At 43.2% G+C, this 23202-nt stretch overlaps 3 protein-coding genes across 3 annotated transcripts; 2 read left to right on the top strand and 1 right to left on the bottom strand.

Annotated features, from left to right (window-relative positions):
- Positions 1-62: 62 nt before the first annotated feature.
- Positions 63-13868, top strand: LOC118393943 (ATM interactor-like). The gene is made up of 4 exons (XM_052462447.1): positions 63-438; positions 5198-5323; positions 7332-7531; positions 8786-13868. The coding sequence occupies exons 1-4, from the start codon at positions 208-210 to the stop codon at positions 10545-10547; spliced, it is 2319 nt and encodes a 772-aa protein (XP_052318407.1). The 5' UTR covers positions 63-207; the 3' UTR covers positions 10548-13868.
- Positions 13869-14698: 830 nt separating this feature from the next.
- On the bottom strand, positions 14699-16776 carry si:ch73-103b9.2 (uncharacterized protein LOC100150067 homolog). Its single transcript, XM_035787172.2, has 3 exons — positions 16590-16776; positions 15994-16224; positions 14699-15731 (listed from the first exon to the last, which is right to left on the bottom strand). The coding sequence occupies exons 1-3, from the start codon at positions 16590-16592 to the stop codon at positions 14844-14846; spliced, it is 1122 nt and encodes a 373-aa protein (XP_035643065.1). The 5' UTR covers positions 16593-16776; the 3' UTR covers positions 14699-14843.
- A 1386-nt stretch (positions 16777-18162) lies between these two features.
- Positions 18163-19086, top strand: LOC118393941 (protein phosphatase 1 regulatory subunit 3E-like). The gene has a single exon (XM_052460777.1). It carries the CDS (start codon positions 18163-18165, stop codon positions 19084-19086), a length of 924 nt encoding a protein of 307 aa, XP_052316737.1.
- Positions 19087-23202: the final 4116 nt, after the last annotated feature.

Below are 23202 nucleotides of genomic sequence, written 5' to 3'. Positions count from 1 at the left end.
TGTAATAGACTTTAGCTACAATATTGTCACTTGCCAACCCTCTGATGTTGCCAGGACGCTTGTGTGGGAGTGGCTGTCTGTTGCTAAGAAAGGGCTCCCGGAAGTGGCCGCGTCCTTGTATTTTCCGGACCATATTTTCCTGGCTTGTTTGAAGCAGCGCGTCTGCTGCTTGATGAGCAGTTGGTTTGGTGACTTGTCAACAGAAACATGGCTGCCTCTGCGTCCGGGAAAGCATACCGAAACGATAACGCTTCCACGGGCAGTCAAAAATGCACCGAAGAGCCCCCTGCACCGACGCGGGAGATTATCAAACCGTCTATCATGGAGCTCACTAAAGAAGTGCGGACCAATATCCTATGCACCGTAGAAGGATGTGGCAAGATTCTACCAAACACGCCAGCCCTGAACATGCATCTCGTGAAGTCCCACAGAGTAAAGGTAGCTAGCTTGTTAGCCTATTTGCAAGTTAACCAAAGGGGCTACTGACATATTTCAACACGTTGTCTTTCTATTTTTCAATTAATGATCCTTGTATCACTAACTAGTTACGCTAGGTAGTTAGAGACATGCTTATTGGGAAAACGGCAAGTCATTGTGCACTGTTTGAGGCCAGTTCTTTGAAGTTGGCTAGCAACAACTGTATATTGCTGATAACGTTACTTTCTTACTATTGTGTTACATTGCTTTAAGCAGTGTTTCAATCATCCTAGGCTAGGATCATAGCTGCATGAGACTGATTATCCGCGCTAATGTTAAGCTTTCTAGCTTTCTTGTACTGCCTTTACATGTCAGCCATACACATATTATCTGTTAAAATCCACACGTTTAGATGCGCACAATAAGAATATTGTGGATATTCAGATTAATATAATAGTACGTTTTAAACGTTTACATGCTTTGCAAGAACGATTTAACTAATAATCCTGTTTTTATGGACACATCTGAAATTAGGCTACTAATGGGACTTTTGATAAATGCAGAAAATCGCCAATGAAAAATAAACGTTCTACCACATTGGCCATGTTATATTTGAGAAGACGATCTGATTCTGTGTTAGGACTTATAATGTGTGTAAGTGAAAAGATGCATACTTTCAGTTTTCCGAACTCACGCAGGGAGGCTTGCGCTACGGGTGCTGGCACATGCGCAGATCAAATACACCTCTGGAACGACGATTCAACTGTTTACATGCCATAATTCGAAGGTTGCTCCGAAAACCAGGTGTTTTAATCGGTTTATGTTTACTTCGATTATGACCTTACGCCGATTTAAGATAAGCAGATTAAGGTGTTTACATGACTAATGCCAAACTTAGTTTAATATCGAATTATTTCTGTGCATGTAAACATGCATGTAAACATGACCACATCGCCTAACTGTGTGTCATATTATTGAGTCATTTGGTTCTCAAGAAGTTTCTGGAAATTCAAGCAATTAAAATAACCCTCGGTGAATTAATGTTTAAATGGCTGAAGAAGATTGGCTAAACCTGAGATGTGCAATGAAATCAGTATGGTCATACAACCAACTGTCACACTGTCTTTAGGCTAAATATGAATACTAGTTATAGTAACGGAAAGTCTTGGAGACAATGGTCCTCCTCTTTAACTGAAATATATGCAATGTCCTGGCCTGGTCTTGCTGCCCGGTGGGAGTCCTAGTGATTCCAGTTTCCCCCAAATGAATGCTGGGATCTAGCAATCTATTGTCTTTCTACAGACTGAGCTCGTTGAAAAAAAGAAAAGGTGAATGTTTGAATTAGGTCAGAAAAGCACTTCATGCTCCTCATTCCCCCCACATAAATGCTAACTAATTCAACTGGGTCTAATGCAGGAGAATGAGAGATGGAGGAGAAATTGCATGGTGCAGCAGTTCATGAAGGAAACTGTCAATCTGAACAAAATGGTGCCAATTGAGCATAGTTGTAGATGTCTATGACTGTGAAAGGGCTGACAGTAGAGGCAACGCTACACTTGCTTTCGAGAACCCAGGGCATTATTCCATATCACACAGGTTCTCCGCTATAGGCACCGTTTACCGCTGGGACCATGTGACTACAATCCCAACGCTCTGTTTTAACGTTTAGAAACGCCAATTATCGCTTGCAATACGGTCTTCGAAACATATGCAACTTATCTTTCATTTCAAGGTGAAATAATCTTTCAATAAAATATATGTACTGTAGCAGGTTTGCACAGATCCATACGGCTGTGTGTGTCCAGCCACACACACCACATCCTCGCCAGTTACGCTTACACACAGGTGTTTGAGCAGGCTAGATGGCTAGTTAGCACAGGTGGTCGCCTCTGTCTTCCGTATAAAACCGCTGTAACATGGAGCTATGGCCGCGTGGGAACACTTAACTATTTAAAGGTGTGTAGTAATTTAACCTTTCGTTTAAACAAAAAAACTATATTTAACCACTAACCACTAGGGTAGCCTAGTGGTTAGTGTTGGACTAGTAACCTGAAGGTTGCGAGTTCAAACCCCCGAGCTGACAAGGTACAACTCTGTCGTTCTGCCCCTGAACAGGCAGTTAACCCACTGTTCCTAGGCCGTCATTGAAAATAAGAATTTGTTCTTAACTGACTTGCCTGGTTAAATAAAAAAATAAATATATCACTGATATTAAAGATGTGTTACTTATTACGTTTCCAAAATCGTATCGCAAGCAATGCGTGTTAACATTCAGAATTAGCGTCGGGGCTCATAACAGAACTCCCCCGGCCAGAAGATGCCTTCATAAATAGACACTAAAGGTAGTTAATGGGCTAACGCTACTCAACCGGAGTCATCAGGCCAGGAAAGCACAGGCTGCTCACTGTTCCTCCGCTGTTACGTACTGGCCAGGCTTGTTCTGTTTTATTAATTGATGCAGAAAGAGATTTGTGTTATAACACTGTTGTCGCTGGACACTCACTGTGCCTTAGCCCGACTGGACTGCCATATCACATTTGACAATCAATTTAGTTTCACACACTTCTGAACATTACAACAGGTACGCCCGACTGGCATCACCACCCTGGATGGTTCCGACCTAGAATATGTGGACATCTGTAAGTACCTAGGTGTATGGCTAGACTGTAAACTCTCCTTCCAGACTCATATCAAACATCTATCTAAAATCAAATCTAGAGTCGGCTTTCTATTCCGCAACAAAGCCTCCTTCACTCACGCCGCCAAACTTACCCTAGTAAAACTGACTATCCTACCGATCCTTGACTTCGGCGATGTCATCTACAAAATAGCTTCCAATGCAGTTTATCACAGTGCCATCTGTTTTGTTACTAAAGCACCTTATACCACCCACCACTGCGACCTGTATGCTCTAGTCGGCTGGTCGTCGCTACATATTCTTCGCCAGACCCACTGGCTCCAGTTAATCTACAAGTCCATGCTAGGTAAAGCTCCACCTTTTCTCAGTTCACTGGTCACGATGGCAACACCCATCCGTAGCACGCGCTCCAGCAGGTGTATCTCACTGATCATCCATAAAGCCAACACCTCATTTGGCCGCCTTTCCTTCCAGTTCTCTGCTGCCTGTGACAGGAACGAATTGCAAAAATCGCTGAAGTTGGAGACTTATCTCCCTCACCAACTTTAAAAATCTGCTATCTGAGCAGCTAACCGATCGCTGCAGCTGTACATAGTCCATCGGTAAATAGCCCACCTAATTTACCTACCTTATCCCCATACTGTTTTTATTTATTTACTTTTCTGCTCTTTTGCAAACCAGTATCTCTACCTGTACATGACCATCTGATCATTTATCACTCCAGTGTTAATCTGCTAAATTGTAATTTTTCGCCTACCTCCTCATGCCTTTTGCACACAATGTATATAGACTCTTTATTTTTTCTACTGTGTTATTGACTTGTTTATTGTTTACTCCATGTGTAACTCTGTGTTGTTGTCTGTTCACACTGCTATGCTTTATCTTGGCCAGGTCGCAGTTGTAAATGAGAACTTGTTCTCAACTAGCCGACCTGGTTAAATAAAGGTGACATATTTTTTTTTAAATATATATTAGCCTACTGTACTAAGCAGGCTGTAGTGTAGACTAGTCACACTTCCTGTCAAACTTTGCATGTTAAACACTTTTGATGACTTGACTTCTTGAAGCAGCCTACTGAAAGATTTTCAGATTGTACATCCTAGCTGCGATGCTGCTCAGCAGACCCTACCCAGGCTGTCTTGTAGCAGACAGAAAAAAAGCTATCTCTGCCCTGCCTGCCTGTATCAAAGTCTGGCAATGCACTGTGCCTGGATAATCATTAGCACTATGCAGGATGTTTATGTATATTAGCCTAACTTCAATCAAAACGTCTCTTTTACTAGTACTGTGCGAATTTTGGACTCCCGAGTGGCGTAACGGTCTAAGACACTGCATCTCAGTGCAAGAGGCATCACTGCAGTCCCTGGTTGGAACCCAGGCTGCATCACACCCGGTTGTGATTGGGAGTCCCATAGGGCGGCGCACAATTGGCCCGGCGTCGTCCGGGTTTGGCCGGGGTAGGCCGTCATTGTCAATAAGAATTTGTTCTTAGTTGACTTGCCTAGTTAAATGAAGGTTAAATAAAAACCAATGACACAGTAAATGTAGCCTGCTAGGTGACCTTGGCCAGTGAAATAGTGCAATGCTAATAAGGATGGTTAGGATGTACACATGGGTCAATGCTGAAGCCTATCTGTGGCCTATGAGTGTGTGCTGTACTCTTACATAAGCATCATGCTGCTGTTCATTGAGTTAATGTAATGTGCTGCTGACAGCTGCTTCGGCACGGCTATCTGGAGACTGCCAGGAGTGTGGAGTGATGTAGCACACTGGAAAGCACAAGCGCGATGTGCTGTTAAACTAATAACTTTCATCTGAACCTCCTTTAAAGTCATAGATGTGGACCCTCCATCTGGACCACCTTCGTCTGTGTATTTGACATTCATATGGTTTTCTACAAAGGATAATTGGCGTGTCCATCTACTGGATGTTTTCATTGTAATGGTACTCCAAGGCTAAAATCATCACTAACTAAGGTATAACTAATACCTAGGCCTTTAGCTCAGCGGTCTTGAGAGTTGTGCTGATGGCCTACCTTTCTACTTGTTGTTGGTTAGCCTACATTATTTCAGTGTTGATAGATGACACTAAATCTTAAGCCTATAATATCACAATCTAATCATTCATCCTCTCTCTCCATAGGACGGCCTTGTCAACCCCACCATCAGGAAGGACATGAAGGGCTCCCAGAAGCTCTACTGTTGTCCCATAGAGGGCTGTCCACGAGGCCCCAACAGACCCTTCTCCCAGTTTTCCCTGGTTAAACAGGTACCACATCCCTACAGTCAGTCTAAGATCTGTATAATGCCAGAGATTGCCTGGTTGAAACCACCTGAGTCAGACTCATGCTGATTGTCTAATGAATGGAATGACTGAGACAGACATTTCCTCCTGGGTTTTCCCCTAATCACTTTCCACTCCTGCTTTGGATCTCCCCTGAGATGCTGATGGTGGATGGGAATTGTAAATGATTGGAAAGTGTGTCTAATAATTACGTCTCAATAGAGAGTCTTTTGAAGTATAACTAGGAAATTGGAATTAGTGAACAAGAAGGGAATAATACATTATTTTATTGCTTTTTTCCAGTTTGTGTAACGAGTAACCTCCTCTCATAGCCCTATGTAGTGTTGAAGTTGGAAGTTTACATACACTTAGGTTGGAGTCATTAAAACTCGTTTTTCAACCACTCCGCAAATTTCTTGTTAACAAACTATAGTTTTGACAAGTCGGTTATGACCTCTACCTTCTGCATGACACAAGTCATTTTTCCAACAATTGTTTAAAGACATATTATTTCACTTATTTACTGTATCATAATTCCAATGGGTCAGAAGTTTACATACGCTAAGTTGACCGTGCCTTTAAACAGCTTGGAAAATTCCAGAAAATGATGGCTTTAGAAGCTTCTGATTTAGCTAATTTACATCATTTGAGTCAATTGGAGGTGCACCTGTGGATGTATTTTTAAGGCATACCTTCAAACTCAGTGCCTCTTTGCTTGACATCATGTGAAAATCAAAAGAAATCAGTCAAGACCTCAGAAAAAAAAAATTGTACACCTCCACAGGTCTGTTTCATCCTTGGGAGCAATTTCCAAACGCCTGAAGGTACCATGTTCATCTGTACAAACAATAGTACGCAAGTATAAACACCATGGGGCTACGCAGCCGTCATACTGCTCAGGAAGGAGACACATTCTGTCTCCTAGAGATGAATGTACTTTGGTGCGAAAAGTGCAAATCAATCCCAGAACAACAGCAAAGGACCTTGTGAAGATGCTGGAGGAAACAGGTACAAAAGTATCTATATCCACAGGAAAAAGAGTCCTATATCGACATAACCTGAAAGGCCGCTCGGCAAGGAAGAAGCCACTGCTCCAAAACCGCCATAAAAAAAGCCAGACTACGGTTTGCACCTGCACATGGGGACAAAGATCGTACTTTTTGGAGAAATGTTCTCTGGTCTGCTGAAACAAAAATAGAACTGTTTGGCCGTAATGACCATCGTTATGTTTGGAGGAAAAAGGGGGAGGCTTGCAAGCCGAAGAACACCATCCCAACCGGTAAGCACGGGGGTGGCAGCATCATGTTGTGGGGGTGCTTTGCTGCAGGAGGGACTGGTGCACTTCACAAAATAGATGGCACCATGGGGAAGACATTTTTTGTGGGTATATTGAAGCAACATCTCAAGACTTCAATCAGGAAGTTAAAGCTTGGTCGCAAATGAGTCTTCCAAATGGACAATGACTCCAAACATACTTCCAAAGTTGTGGCAAAATGGCTTAAGGACAACAAAGTCAAGGTATTGAAGTGACCATCACAAAGCCCTGACCTTAATCCCATAGAAAATTTGTGGGCAGAACTGAAAAAGCGTGTGCGAGCAAGGAGGCCTACAAACCTGACTCAGTTACACCAGCTCTGTCAGGAGGAATAGACCTAAATTCACCCAACTTGTTGTGGGGAGCTTGTGGAAGGCTACCTGAAATGTTTGACCCAAGTTAAACAATTTTAAGGCAATGCTACCAAATACTAATTGAGTGTATGTAAACTTCTGACACACTGGGAATGTGATGAAAGAAATAAAAGCTGAAATAAATATTTCTCTCTCCTATTATTCTGACATTTCACATTCTTAAAATAAAGTGGTGATCCTAACTGACCTAAAACAGGGAATTTTTACTAGGATTAAATGTCAGGAATTGTGAAACTGAGTTTAAATGTATTTGGCTAAGGTGTATGTAAACTTCTGACTTAACTGTATATTCTGCTCTATCCAGCACTTTATGAAGATGCATGCAGAGAAGAAGCACAAGTGTTCCAAGTGCAACAACGGCTACAGCACAGAGTGGGACCTGAGGCGCCACATAGAGGACTGTGGGAGGACCTACCGCTGCACGTGTGGCTGCCCCTACGCCAGCAGAGCAGCGCTACTGTCACATATCTACAGGACCGGCCACGAGGTCCCCACAGAACACAGGTAGAATGTACAAAACATTAGAAACACCTGCTCTTTCCATGACATAACTTTCACCTGGTCAGTCTATGATCCCTTATTGATGTCACTTGTTAAATCCACTTCAATCAATGTAGATGAAGGGGAGGAGACAGGTTAAATAAATATTTTTAAGCCTTGAGACGTGTATGTGTGCCATTCAGAGGGCGGGGGGGGGTTATACAAATCAATATTACTAAGGTTTTGTTCACTCGGTGCATACTGGATATCATCCTGGAGGGCAGTGTTTCCATTAGCCGGTTATTGACGGGTTTTTGGCCGATTTTAAAAATACACAAAGGGCATAAAATATAAGCATTGCCGGAGACCTTGTCCAGCAAAAAACATCCTCCGTAAATCACATTAGCTACGCATTGAGGTTGGTTCACGTAGTCTTTCAATTATCTCTCTACTTCACCTGTTTAACTGTCTGCCTGTCTGTCTTTCATGCTCTCACTAGCAAATTAGCATTGTATCAACTGGAACAGGCCCACAAAATGTTCACATGCCAGTCTGACACACAGCTGCATGCACGTGACTCAGGGGAGAATGATGATTTTATGCTACATGAATCTCCCTAAAATAGAATTTACAGTAATATCCACCCAGGGGGAATTTAGGATATTAAATAATCGTGCTTCCCTACTCTAATCTACTGCCTGTTTGTGTAGTTAACTCAAAAATGCTTGTCTAGCTACTGAACCAAGGTTGGAGGTACAGACAAGTGGACAAATAGACACTGAAACAAAGGATTTTGACAAGCCAGATGGACAGATTGAGACATGCATTGTGTAAGGAACCAATGTTCACTTGCTAGGCTATCCTTCCTCCTTGCATATTGCAGTCACTTCCATGTGGTGTCATTGAATCGGCAGTGGATGCTCCTAAAAGCATTAGTCTACACATGACATTCAAATGGGTTTCTATTAAAAAAGACTTGTATTTGGTTGGACATGCTGTTGGAGGGTTTTAAAGATGGTGTGGAGACGTGGTGGCAGAGAGGCTCAACGTCTTCAAGTGTCATGCAGTTTATCCAGTAAACCATGTCATTATTCAATAACAGATCATGTTGGGACAAACGCCTGCATGCACAACGTGACTTGAGAACAGACCTTGAATTTGACTGCACAACGATGCTGCCACTGCACCTTGCTTGTATTAGTGTTTGTCAAAGCTTTAGAACTACCTACTGCTGTTTTGTCTGCTTGACGTATTCTCTCCTCCGCCCGGTGTTTGCAGGTATCCACCAGTGAAAAAGCGGAAGATGGAGAGACAGATAAGTGGGGAGGAAAAAGTCAAGCCCAGTGAATTCATGTGTCAGATCATAAAAACGGACAGAGAACTCTCAGAGGACTCCCTCCCTTCAGACAGGGTCTGCCACAACAACCCCCCTAAACACCTCCAGAAACTCCTCCTACCCAAGCCCAAAGTGGCTCTGGTGAATTTCCCTGTGATGCAGCTGGCCCATCTCCCTGTCCTCCTCCCCTCCACAGAGAACGGGGTTCTGAGGTCTGTGGTGCTGGCTGTGGACAGGCAGGGCTCCTTCAGCACCCTCCACCTCATGCCACAGTCCATGGTGCCTCACCTAGACCCTAAGACCCTGGGCAGCATGCCTGCCTCCCGCTCCAGTCTGGGGCCTGTCAGCATGGGGGTGCAGGTAAGTCTGGAGTCATTGGGCTCTGGCGATGACCTAGGAGGGACCAGGGGGAGCAATGCCTCCACCAACATCCAGACAGACATCTCATACTTGTCCAGGATGCGTATGGGGGTCGTGGTGGGGACGGAGATGTGCCCCGTTGGTGAGTCGTCGGTCTCCTCGTGTTCTCAGACAGATATTAGTGTGAGTGCTCAGGTCCTGCTGCCGGTCAGTGTAGAGACCCAGACGTTCCCCTCGAAGGCCAAAGCCACCACCACCATCGGGGCGCAGACAGATACCCACACCCTCAACCAGCTGCCTTGCCCCTATTCCTCCCCATCCCAGTCCCCCTACATTACCAAGCAGACCCAGACCAGACTCGCCCTGGCTGGGTCAGAAGAGAGTGCTCAGATGGACCAGGCCATCATGTGCTCAGACCTCTTTGACAGTTACTCCCTCAGTGTCTCAACACAGACGGCACTGACAGACGGACACTTCAGAACCCACGGTGTAGACGACCCCCTCTCCGGTAACAGTCTCTATGACCACGACAAGTCAGCAGGAGGCATGTGTTTTGGCGTGCAGACAGACGATCTCCAGTCGGGCAGCGTGGCGGACAACCAAACCCAGACCACCTTGGCTCTGTTCAACGACTTGGAGAATATCTTGTCAGGTCACTCTCTGTCCGGTCACCAGACGCAGATGGATTCTTCAACAGGCTGTGGGTCAGGTCTGGGCTCTGTTCAGGAACAGCACACGGGCATTGACTTTGACTTTGAGGAATTCCTGAACGCGGCCCACATCCAGACCCAGACGGAGGAGAGCGAGCTGAGCGGGCTGGGGGCCGACACGCCCCTGGAGGTCCTGGATATCCAAACCCAGACAGACTTCCTCCTCCTGGAGGGCCTGGGAAACAGTGAGGGGCTGGGCCGAAGCCAGGCCAGTGACCTGGAACTGGAGATGTTTGACACCCAGACCCAGACTGACCTCAATTTCCTGCTGAAAGCCGGAGGCCACATGCCCCTGGGCAACATTCTGCGACAGTCCAGCTTCTCCATGAGCACAGAGTCCTCTGACACTGAGACACAGACCGACCTCCGCCGACCGCTGACACCAACACCAAACTCCAACACCCTTCCCTCTATGTCCCAGGGTGACCAGGCTAGGCTCTTGAGCAGCACGGAGACTCAGACGGTGACCGATGCATCTTCTGAGGGCCTCGGAAACCTCTTCCTGACCAGCAACGAGACCCAGACAGTCATGGACGACTTCCTGTCAGCTGACATGGCCTGGAACATGGAGTCCCACTTCAGCTCGGTGGAAACGCAGACGTGTGAGCAGTTGTTTGCTCTTTCAGCACTCTGAGAAGCCCATCAGCTGACCCCCCCACACACACACACACACACACACACACACACACACACACACACACAGGGCTACCACCTCAGCCCACACAATGTGTTTCTGGTTTCCGTCAAGGAGGTCCTGGGCTCCAACTCATCATCCTCTACAGTCTTTGTCCCTCTACTACTGGAGGTTTAGGTGTAGAAGTGAGCCGCCTTAAGAAGTCTTAGGACATTCTACAGGGGGGTAGCATGTCTAGGATAACATGTCCGGGCATCCCCTTCATGCTAGCTCTAAAGCACTTTATTATCAGTTCATGGATATGATTTCCCATCCTTGTTTACATGTTTATTTGCACATCTTACTACTTAAATATATATTTTGTCTGAAAAGCCAGTTTAGTCCGTTTTCAAAGTTTGAACACTGTTTGCTGTAAGAGAGTATGTAATGCCTGTTGAACCTTTCCTTAATCATACTGCTGTTGAATGACTTCCGGCAGTTTTGATGTGGCACAAACGTATTAGTGAAATTCTAAAATGGTTGCCACACTCCCATTGTTGACATGTGATTGTGAAGTACAGTCTTGTAGAATTGCCCCATTGTTACAGGGCCACCCACCTATAAGCTGGGTCACCGTGTTAGGAGACTAGCCTGTCATGGTCTTTGACTTATTCATTAGCTGGCTGTAAGTATATAGCAGCACAGTGTGCTGAAGTGATACAACACTGTAGAGAAACACTATGAGGATCTAGCTACTCACTAGTCACTGTGATTACATGGTGATTGTGTATGTCCACCACCACCATATACAGTACCTTAAAGTATTCACACCCCTTGATTTTTTTTCCATATGTTGTTGTGACAGTGGGATTAAGTGGAACAAAAAATGGAAAATAAAACAAATATGTCTTCATTAAATAAGTATTCAACCCCCTGAGTAAATACATGTTAGAATCACCTTTCAATTACAACTGTGAGTCTTTCTGGGTAAGTCTTTAAGAGCTTTCCACATCTGGATTGTGCAACATTTGCCCATTTATTTTCAGAATTATTCAAACTCTGATGAATTGGTTGTTCATCATTGCTAGACAGCCTTTTTTGGGTCTTTGATTTTCAAGTAGATTTAAGTCAAAACTGTAACTTGGACATTCGGGAACATTCATTGTCTTCTTGGTAAGCAACTCCAGTGTAGATTTGTCCTTGTGTTATAGATTATTGTCCTGCTGAAAAGTGAATTAATCTCCCAGTGTCTGGTGGAAAGCAGACTGGACCAGGGTTTCCTCTAGGATTTTTTTCTTTTTTATCCTGAAAAACTCCCCAGTCCTTAATGATTACAAGCATACCCATAACATGATGCAGCCACCACTATGCTTGAAAATATGAGTGGTACCCCAAACATAATACATTGTATTCAGGGCAAAAGGTGTATTTCTTTGCCACATTTTTTGTATTGTGGAGTAAATACAATTGATCCATCCTCCATTTTCTCCTATCACAGCCATTAAACTATTAACTGGTTTAAAGGTCACCATTGACCTCATGGTCAATGGTGTGCAGTTTCCTTCCTCTCCTGCAACTGAGTTAGGAATATACCATCCAAAGTGTAATTAATAACCTCACCCCATGCACAAAGGGATATTCAATGTGTGATTTCTTTATTTTTATCCGTCTACCAATAGATGCCCTTCTTTGCAAGGCATTGGAAAACCTCCCTGGTTTTTGTGGTTGAATCTGTTTGAAATTCACTGCTTGGCTGAGGGACCTTTCCGATAATTGTGTGTGTGAAGGGTACAGAGGTGAGATATTTTTTAAATGACTATGTTAAACACTTATTGTACACAGTTTGAGTCCATGCAACTTGTTATGCACATTTTTACTCCTGAATTTATTTAGGCTTACCGTAACAAAGGTGTTGAATACTTACTGACACCAGACATTTCATCTTTTCATTTAGTTTGTACAATTTCCTAAAACATAATTCCACTTTGACATTATGGGATATTGTGATAAGGCCAGTGACAAAACAAATCTTAATTTAATCAAGTTTAAATTCAGGCTGCAACACAATTTTTGGTGTGGAAAAGGCAATGGGTGTGAATACTTTCTGAAGGTACTGTATAACAACCCCACTAAACGTTACTGAACATAAACTGATGAAATATTACAATTTCTATCAACATTTTCTTGAACTACACTCTAAAGTAAATCGTATTAGTCAAAGCTAGCTGTTGGTATCATTACAATATTTTACCTCATTTGCACATGCATCCCATTCAAATTTCAAGAAACAGACATTTGTTGAGACAGTTTTATTGAATGTGAACTTCACAAAAGAGCTCCAAGTTTAGAGTATTTCTCCATGTTGGATTTTGATCTGTTGGTGCCTTAAGACAAGTATTTTTCATGGTGCATTTTATGTTTCCGTTGGTCAGTGATGCTCTAAGCAGCTTTACGAGGTAGGAAGAAGTTCAGGATCAAAATGTATTTAACATTTACATTATATTTATTTGTGGAGGGTGTCTTGGAAGAATACTTCAAATACTTGAGTGTCTTTAATTTGCATGTTGAATATGTTTGAATGCCTTCTATGAGTTGTATTTGGGAAAAGCTGTTTTGTGTTACATATCCAGGTTCTAAGAATGCAATGCAGTATTTGTTTCCAAGGCAGCATTCACCCTACAGTGGTACACTATCAATATGTGGAGAAGTGGACCCAGAAACGGCAGAATGTAGCCTACATGACACTGTGCCCATACTACACAACATGGCTTAGTTTTTGCACTGCATCTTAACGTAATCGAAACAGGACTGTCTCATTCCAGTTTATAACAGACTTTCATACTCAATCACATTTCATAACAATGTATTGTGCTATACTGAAAACACTACTTCTGTTTAATTTATCGTTCTTGAACTTATAATAGCGCTTAGGGGAGAAACTGCCTTGCTTATAAAACATGTACATTAGACTACATGGCAGGGTTGAAGTCAATTCTATTTGTATTCCAGGCAATTGAGAAAGTAAAGTAAACCAAATACCAATTCTGAATTTTCCTAATTTTGAAGAGAACTGGAATTTCTATGTACTTCCTGAATTAAATGGAATTGATCCTAACCGTGCTACATGGGGATGTCAACTTCAGCACTTTGGTTTTTCTCAGTAGGGAGTGCATGCAGTCTTTGGTGCCAATATAATTGATTTCAGTTGCATTTCTGTTTGCGGTCTTATCTGTTGTATTTCAGTTGCCTGAATGTGTAGAGCGTCGATAAAGGTTGCCTCTCGTTATTTGTGTTGTTGATGCTATTCAGCAGACGCTCATAATAAACTCTTCATAAAGGGTTGATTGTTTGAGTTGATGTATTAGCTAGTTGGTTGTACTAGCTTAGTTCCAGTACACTTCAAATCAAAGGACAGTAATGCAGCGCTGTATAAAGCCAAGTCAAATATTTTGTTACTGGTTGAAGCACACACTACTTTTGATTTACAACACCATACTCAATATTGTACACACTCAATGTGCTCTTTTTCAGTAAATGTCAGTCACAGTTTTCACCTGGGTTGTGTGGCAGTACAAGTTAGTTTGCTATGTACATGTATTATGCTCAGTCTGTTTGAATACAATATTGTAATTGTGTAAGACATTTGGAATATGATTACTAATCCCTCCGCCCACAAACCTATGCTGTCACAGCCCCTCAGAATCACAGTGTGGTTCACTTCTAGCATGTAATTCAATAGGCTACCAATGACATCTTCACATGGGTTTGAACACTAGAATCACTGACTGCTCATTCCATTAGAGTGCACTAGCATGCTTTGGCAATGGCTCATATCATGTTTTGTCTTGATGAGGAGTTCTGACATAAGAATGTCTGCAGTTTAACATTCAGGAATCCAAGAAACTGACCCAGACCTCAGCATTGTAGAGTAGGTAGCATAGTTGCTGAGTAACTAAAAGCTCAAGTGTGAGCACCACAATAAATGCACATGCAAAATATAGGACTGAAATCACACATGCATCACTCCATTTAAAATTATTCACTCATGTCCAGGTGCGTGGAGGGTTCATAATTAAGGAAGGCTGAGGTGGTATAGCCTATAAATCACATAGAACTAACAAATCTGTAAACTCATATGTTAATTACATGTAGTTTAATATGACCAAGTTGAATTAGTCACAGCTTTTTTTTTAATACATTCATCAATATCATACAAAAAATATGAAGAAATTCCACAAAGTTTCTTTTTAATCACAAACCCACAGAGGCTGAGCTTTTGGGTTGGGAGAGAGTATGGAGTGCGAAGTAACAGTCTGTTCAGAGTAGTCTCTGTGCAGAGGCTGGGATGGGCACCCTGGTTCCAAACAGAATGGGCAGCTGGGGCTCTGCACGCTTTAGGATCTTGGTCTTCAGTCCAAAGTAGAGTCTATGAGCACTGCTGGTCCGGGGATCCTGTCTGAGGTGTCTGTCCAGGGGGTAGGTGGCGCGGGGTAGAGGATCTGACAGTGTGCTGAGGGGCATGTCACATCTCTTGGGGACAGGGATGCTGAATGCAGACAACAGGTGGCGACTCTGCTGGCTCTCCACACCTCCTCCGCTCTCCCAGGCAGGCGTGACACCGTCTGACCCAGCCTCTGCGGTCTCCCCGTCTGAGGCGATGCGTCCCGGTCCAGCCTCCCCCCTCTGGAGCTGGCTGGTGACCTTAGGGTGTCTGGGCTGGGAGGCCTTCACGGGCGGTAGGACGGCGAAGCTGTTGATGATCAGCGTCATGGGACACTCTGAGGCTGAGTGGTGGTGACCCTGCGAGGGGGCCGAGCCCAGCAGTGAGTCACTGATCTCACACACCTCAGCCTTGTCCTCCATCATCTTGTCTCGGAGTGTCAGTTGCTGTGTGGCTTTCTGAAGGTCCCTGAAGGACTCTGGTGGGGACTCCTCTGAAGAGATGCTAGAGGTGTGACTGTAGGGTCTGTTCAGGAAGTCTCCCAGGGTTGTGGGGGAGCTTTTCGCCCATGGGTCCAGGGTGGAGTCCCAGAAGGACTCAGGGGAGTGGGTTAAACTGGATTCAGAGTCAGGGGGGTCAGAGAGCTTCACAAGGTCCACACACAGGTGGCAGTGGTGGTCTGTGTCTCCAGTCTTGACCCTCTTTCCTCTCCTCTGGGTCTGAACCAGGCAGCCAAGTGGAGAAGTTCTACCCCAGCCCCGAATCTGTCTCAGCATTAAGGGAAACATAATTACATTTTAATCAGTGTTTTGCAATTTAGAGAAAATTACGTTTCACCTTTTAAGATGATTTCTGAGATTGAATGTAGTTATAAACAGTGAATAAACATACTAACACTGTTTCACTTTGTCTTAACTCGCATGAAATTGAAGTGTGTATCTGCTGCCTATGCAATAACGTGACACTGGCTGAATATCATTCACAATCTAGTCAAAAATAAAAGAGTAACCGCAGTGTATTACTCACAGCTTCCTCCCATCCGGAGAGACAGAGAAACTCAAATGGCTCCTGCTCTTTGGATGAGGTATCATCGCTGATATCCAAAAGGGCATCGACATGGCCCCTGTTGGGTATTTGGCAGCTCTGGTCCCATCCTGGGCACTCGACTGCCACACTTCTGTCTTCAGCCACTTCTACAGGCGCCTGATCCCATTCCTTGAATTTGTCCATTCTAAGATGAGCCTTTCGGGGTGAAAACTGTTGAGAGTGAAAAAACATCCCTAATTCGGCACTCATCTTGTAGGCTCGTTGGTAAGAGTGGATATATATACACAAACAGCAAGAAACCTATAATGAATTGTAAACGTTGCAAAAGTATTTGTAAGATATCTGAAAACGTGTAACCTTTGACGTGTTAACTCAGCGTTAACAAACTTATTAACCCTGTTTACAAAATCTGTCCATTAAATGGGTTCATAAACCTTATCGCTAGCTAGCAAGAGAACCCCACATTTCTCCCTATCTACTAACGTTAACTTTAGGTAAACACTGGCAACTTAAGTAGGAAGCTTGTTCTAACGTCAGCTGAAGCCAGAAGAAAGGCTATTAACGAGACAACTTACCATTAAAGTGGGTCGAGTTCGACATTTTCCTCAGCAATACCATACAAGCATTTGCTCCCGGGGGTTTGACATTCAACTTAATAGGCAGTAACATAGAATAGTCATCAAATATTTATTACAGTTTGGCAGGTATCAGGAGACGACCCCAAACAAAGTCAAAGATGCGCTTGGCCCACGAAGTGTTTGGAGCGGAGATAGAACGTCGTTGCCATGACAACTCCGCTACAACAGGGCGCTCAAGGAGTGACGTAGGGGAAACGAAGAGAGAAATAGGAGGGGGCGACAGAAAACAAAATGCACTTGATAGGTTGTTGCTAATCTCCATGTTAACTAAGAAAATGTAACAATTTCTAGACCTGGATTTGCTGCTTGTCCACTATTCGTGAATTACAGCATGGTATCCACTATGTTGCTGACTATTTCATTCAATATCTATAATTAAGACTAACCCTAACATTTCTGTAATCTATAGTAAAATGTTATATACAATATAATCTAAAATAGCCCATTATAACAGTATTATAATATGCATAATATAACGTAGGTATATAAATAGAGGGCATGGGCCTATGTTAATTTGATTCAGATGTAAATTATTTACAGGTATCTAAAATATACTCTCAAAGCTAGAGTCCTTGGTGAAACAATAACAAAGTGGCCACACAACTCTGTTTCGGTATAAAAAAAACTGAGAAATTAAGTTGTGTGTTTTATCTCATGGCCAAAATTAGATTGCCTAGCTGCCCATCCACATCGCTCCGGGCAAACGCAACGCCCACTAACGTTTCTTCTCCGGGAAGCATTCGATATAGCAGTGGAATTAAATTCAGGAGGAGTCGTCAGGCAAGAAATGAGACGTGCTATTCGGCACGTCGTTGTCCAGCCAGGCACAAACCTTATGACTGTAATGTCATGCCTCTCACTGGGTCCCCCTAGCTCTGTGTAGTTTTATGTGCACCTTGGCTGTTTTGTGCGCTGTATTGTTGTCTCTACCTTCTTGACATTTGTGCTGTTGACTGTGCCAAATAATGTTTGTACCATGTTTTGTGCTGCTACTATGTTATGTTGCAACCATGTTGTGTTGCTACCATGGTGTGTTCTCATGTGTTTCTGCCTTGCTATGTTGTTGTCTTATATTGTATTTATTTTATGTTTTTAATCCCGGGCCCCGTCATTGTAAATAAGGATTTGTTCTTAACCGTCTTGCCTAGTTAAATAAATGGTAAATAAATAAAAAGCTCAGCCACACACACACCTTGACTGGGGCATGCTGCTGGAAACGTGCACAAATAAGAGAATCCCCAATTTCATATTCTTTCATAATGAACGAATTTGTATGCCTGTGAATGAAATCTAAAGTGACGTTAGGTAGGCATGTTTGGTTTTTGTGGTGCGTTGTTCTAGCTGCACTTGCAGAAGCTTGGTTTATTGGTTCAGAAATGCGCAGTGTCACAGTCTGACGTGATACTACGGCGCCTATCCTTGTGTTTATCTCTGACACCTGACGGCGTGTTCCTTTCTCGGTTCCCCTGATCACGACCACTGCGACTGCAACCAGCGACTCTCCCGCTTTATGGAAACCGAGGCTGTGCGCTCTGTCGTGGTCATGCTACCTCCCAAGAACTGCCTCCCGAGGAACTACAGTTGCATAGCTGGGTTGTTCGGGAGCTTGACAGCAGACCCGAAATTAGAAGACGAAGAGGGGATGGAGCTGAACGGAGCAAGCGAGCCCATCGAGATGCACCATGTGGTGGATGAGAGACCAAGAGGACGTGAATCCTTCCTCAAACCCCCGCAAAGTCCGAACCTGCGCCGCAGGTGCAAGTCTCTGCCGACCCCCATAGAGAGAGCGAAGCTTGAGATCTCCCGCAGCCGGAGTCCCTGCAGCCAGAAAAAGGTCCGTTTCGCCGACTCTCTGGGTCTGGAGCTCACCTCTGTGAAGCACTTTAATGACACAGACATGCCCGATGTGCCGGAGCGCATAATGGCGAGATTCGACAGGGGTCCCCTCCATCTGAACCCATTTGACAAGTTCCCCAGGGCACCGACCACCCAGTCAAGTTTTATGGAGCTGCAATTCAAGAACCCCGGGACCCTACCAGGCTTTACTGAGAAAGTGAAAGAAGTTAAAGTGTTGTTGGAGTGTGCTGAAGCCGACGAGTTCAGTCTGTCGGGGGTCGTGCGGGTTTTGAACATGGCGTTCGAGAAAAGTGTCTATTTGAGGTTCTCAATCAACAACTGGATAACCTTCATGGACAGTCTGACATCTTATGTCCCCGAATCAAGCGACGGTGTGACAGACCAATTCTCCTTTAAGATAATCACACCAACGACGTTTCTGGAGAGCGGAGGCACATTCCAGTTTGCCATAAGATACTGCGTTGGTGGAGATGAGTATTGGGACAATAATAACGGGTTCAACTACAAAGTGCGACGCCACAGGTTTAAGATTTCCCCACCCCGTGAGTGGGAGGATGGCTGGATTCACTTCATCTAACATGCATGCGCCCTTGGCGTTCTCACCGGTGCACTGTGTGTGTAAAGCACGCAATCTCTCCACGGGCACCGCTTTACCATAATGAAGAATAGGGCTAACATAGGCTATAGCCTCTACACATTGTGTTAATGATCCAACCGCCGTGTCCAGCTGTACACTCAGTCATTTTTTACATTGTTTGGGTTATGATTTTTTTCACCACCGTCACATTGGTTTTGTTTCACGTCATTATGTTTGACAGATTTGACAGGATTGGAAGACAAGCCCTCCATTAGGTGTCCGCGGTGGGAGGTAAATCTGCTGTATGATAATTAGCCTTGGTGTTGGGACTCTGTAGTCTTGTGCCCTTTGGTGTGGCTCGACTATACTCTTATGTAATGCAGGGACATGAGCCATTGTAAACGTGCCAGGAATAGACCCTATTTAAGCGTCACTGCCCCTCTCTAAAACGCAGCGATGCTCGCTTCAATCCCCACTTTTGACTATTTCATTAAACATCTTGTGCGATGTCTTAACTGTCAACGACTGCTTATACAAAACTGAGGAAAATGGTTATGAAAAACACTAAGACAGCTTCTCGCCTTCTCTCTGTTTATTTCCGATAGCATGGGGCTGTGCTCACGCGCATCCCCCTGTGTACCTGTCATGCCGGATTTCAATCCGATTGTCTCATCTGAAAATTCCAGCGGATGGAGCAGGCCGAAGCTCAGTCACAACAATATTCGCACTGGATCAACAAAGGAAATATCAAATTGTAATTTGTTTGACCAATTCCTCATATTTTCATCTTATTGGATATGCCTTATAATACCCCTTATAACTAAAGGGGAACGCTGCTGTGCTTTTATCTTGATCAATATTGGGTGTATTCAGTTTTATAACTATTTGAACATTAATATTTCAATGTTGGGGTAATGATTAAACCCTCTCTATAGCACTGCTCAACGAGATGATGTTAGAAAAAGGAAATCATCCCACGAGCTTTGTTCGCAGGTTATAAATGCACCATATTTTTTTCTCCAGAGGATGGTAACCAATAGCAGGAGAGTAGACTGTGGGTCAGAGTGGAGCCCTACTGTCTAGCAGTAGGTTAGCCTATTAGGATCCTCTGGTATAACCCTCAAACATGTTACATAATAATATGTGGATATTTACCACTCTAAAATGCCAAATAATGCATATGCTATATGCATTATTTTAAACTAGAGGACATGTATATTTGACAAAAAAACTGTTGTACAGATTTTTTTGTACGGGATCTTATGCTAGATTTTTCTCTGCAGTGCAGTCTGCATGTATCTGACAGGTGATATTTTACAACATTCCTGTTGTGACACTCTTGATCTCAACCAGTCACAATAATTCACCAGGTGTCTTGTAAACAATAGTTGTGGATAGCTCTAACCCTAAGGTCCACTGCAGAGTCAGTCACCACTGCCTCACTCATACAGTATCTCTACCTTCTTCAAGGTTGAGCTTTAATGATAAAATCCACACACATATCACTCCATTTTATAACTGTTATTACACAATGATAAATTACAGAGACAGATACTGTTGGACTTTTGTTTCTGTTCCTTGTTGGACCTGAAATGCAACTGTTGTTGTGGAAAATGATACATTTACCTCAGATCGTTTCTAGAGTGCAGACCTGACGATCTTCCAAAAAATCCAGGTTTTTCTCCTTTTATTCAGGTTGAACAAAACATTATTTTTTTATGAAGTACAGTTGAACCAAAATAGTCAAACTCATGCCATTTTTAAAACACATCCAGTCCAGTAAAACAGTAGCATTTCATTGTCAGTATTTTGTAAATAACTTCCACTGTGCAATGTTGTATATTACAGTAGAACTATGGTGATGACAGCATCTGAACTAATTTTACTGATTTCAAAGTCGTAATGTTAGACTTGGCTGATGATATAGAAAAGAGCAGTGTTTGGTAGGAGCACATATCGTACAGTTGATGCTATTGCACTGGTGCTTCATGCTGAACTCATTTGTGGGCTCATTGGCATCGCATAATGCATGTGTCAAACTCATTCCACTGAGGGCCGAGTGTCGGCTGGTTTTCACTCCACCCTTGTACTTGATTGATGAATTAAGGTAAACAATTAGTAAGGAACTCCACTCACCTGGTTGTCTTTGACACCCCTGACATGAGGTGAGAGAGCTCATTATGGATGGATGTCAAACTAAACTTAGGTTATGTAGCGCAACAGCCACATTACACAAACGGTTTGTCTACATGTGTACTGGATGTACAGCATGTTTAAATTACAGTTTCTATTTATTTGGGTTGTTAAAAGTTGTGGGAGTTTTCTATGCCATGAATGCTTGGAATGTATCAATATTTTGTTTTGAATAGGACGCCTCTAAGAGATCAGCAGCTCGGAGATGTATCTGTTTAGAAAATGGAATGCATCTCTGAGACTAACAGATGTAGTTATTTAATGTAGTTAGTTACTGTCTGGCTATGGTTGTCAGTAAGAAAAGCCTGTGTTTACATGAACCAGGACTTGGCAGGAGCTTGGTCAGATAATTCAACCCTTGACATTGAAAATGGAAAATGGACTACTCATGTGACCACTGAGCATGTCCAAATGACTCATACAATACAGACTACCCATGTGACCACTGAGCATGTCCAAATGACTCATACAATTTAGACTACCCATGTGACCACTGAGCATGTCCAAATGACTCATACAATATAGACTACCCATGTGACCACTGAGCATGTCCAAATGACTCATACAATATAGACTACCCATGTGACCACTGAGCATGTCCAAATGACTCATACAATATAGACTACCCATGTGACCACTGAGCATGTCCAAATGACTCATACAATATAGACTACCCATGTGACCACTGAGCATGTCCAAATTACTCATACAATATAGACTACCCATGTGACCACTGAGCATGTCCAAATGACTCATACAATATAGACTACCCATGTGACCACTGAGCATGTCCAAATGACTCATACAATATAGACTACCCATGTGACCACTGAGCATGTCCAAATTACTCATACAATATAGACTACCCATGTGACCACTGAGCATGTCCAAATGACTCATACAATATAGACTACCCATGTGACCACTGAGCATGTCCAAATGACTCATACAATATAGACTACCCATGTGACCACTGAGCATGTCCAAATGACTCAAACAATTTAGAAGAGTTGTTTGGCTTATAGCAGAGCTGTTTGGTTTCCAGAGTCCAGCAGTTGGCTCTTTCTAATATCTCCATGGGAAATCTGTAGAGCCTGGTTGGACCAAAATAACCTCAATCACGGTTTCACGTCCACCATGACATTAACCAACCTCTAGGGCTGCACGATATGGGCAAACAAATGTAATAGCGATTTTTATTTTTTAACAAATATGGTTATTGCGATTTGACGTGTGATAAATATCCAAATATTTGGGTGAACTGTTGGAATTATAGAAATATATTGAATTAAATTAAGAAGCTAAGTGGAAAGCAGCATCGTTCTTGTTTGGAACAATTTGTTGACTGCGTTGACCTGACGGAACAACATGCAAATTTATAGTCAATCATCTAACAGCGAGGGGGAGGAACTGTGCTGCTTGAGTGACAGGGGGCGAGGCTTAGTGTGTGTGGGAAGCAGCCACAAGATTGAAAAAAAACGGAGTTAAAACCGAAAGTTACTCACGGCTGAGATGCATTTCAAAATATTGCATATGATATGGATCTCTTGCGATATGGATATGATTTTGATGTGAATTCGATTAATTGTGCAGCCCTCTCTTGAGTTGAGACATGACCATTGGTTGACAACTGGTTGGCCTCACTGTGTTCAGAAGCATGCTGGTCTGTGCAGTCAGTGAGTTCCACACACGGCAGCTGTATCTCCACAAAGACTACTGTGGTTAACAAGATGTCACGCCTTGTCAGAGATGGTTTTATCTTCTTAAGTCTGATGAAATATAATGGTTATTTTTCCTCATGTACCTTTTTCTTATGATTTCTGTTAACTGTAAATATTCTCTCAATAAGTGAACATATAGTACAGTATGATTTCAATCATGAATTGTTTCAATCAAAACATTTCACTTTGTGAATATGTCATG

The sequence above is a fragment of the Oncorhynchus keta genome, chromosome 14 (assembly GCF_023373465.1).
Source record: "Oncorhynchus keta strain PuntledgeMale-10-30-2019 chromosome 14, Oket_V2, whole genome shotgun sequence".
NCBI lineage: Eukaryota > Metazoa > Chordata > Actinopteri > Salmoniformes > Salmonidae > Oncorhynchus > Oncorhynchus keta.
This window is presented reverse-complemented; position numbering and strand designations above follow the sequence as displayed.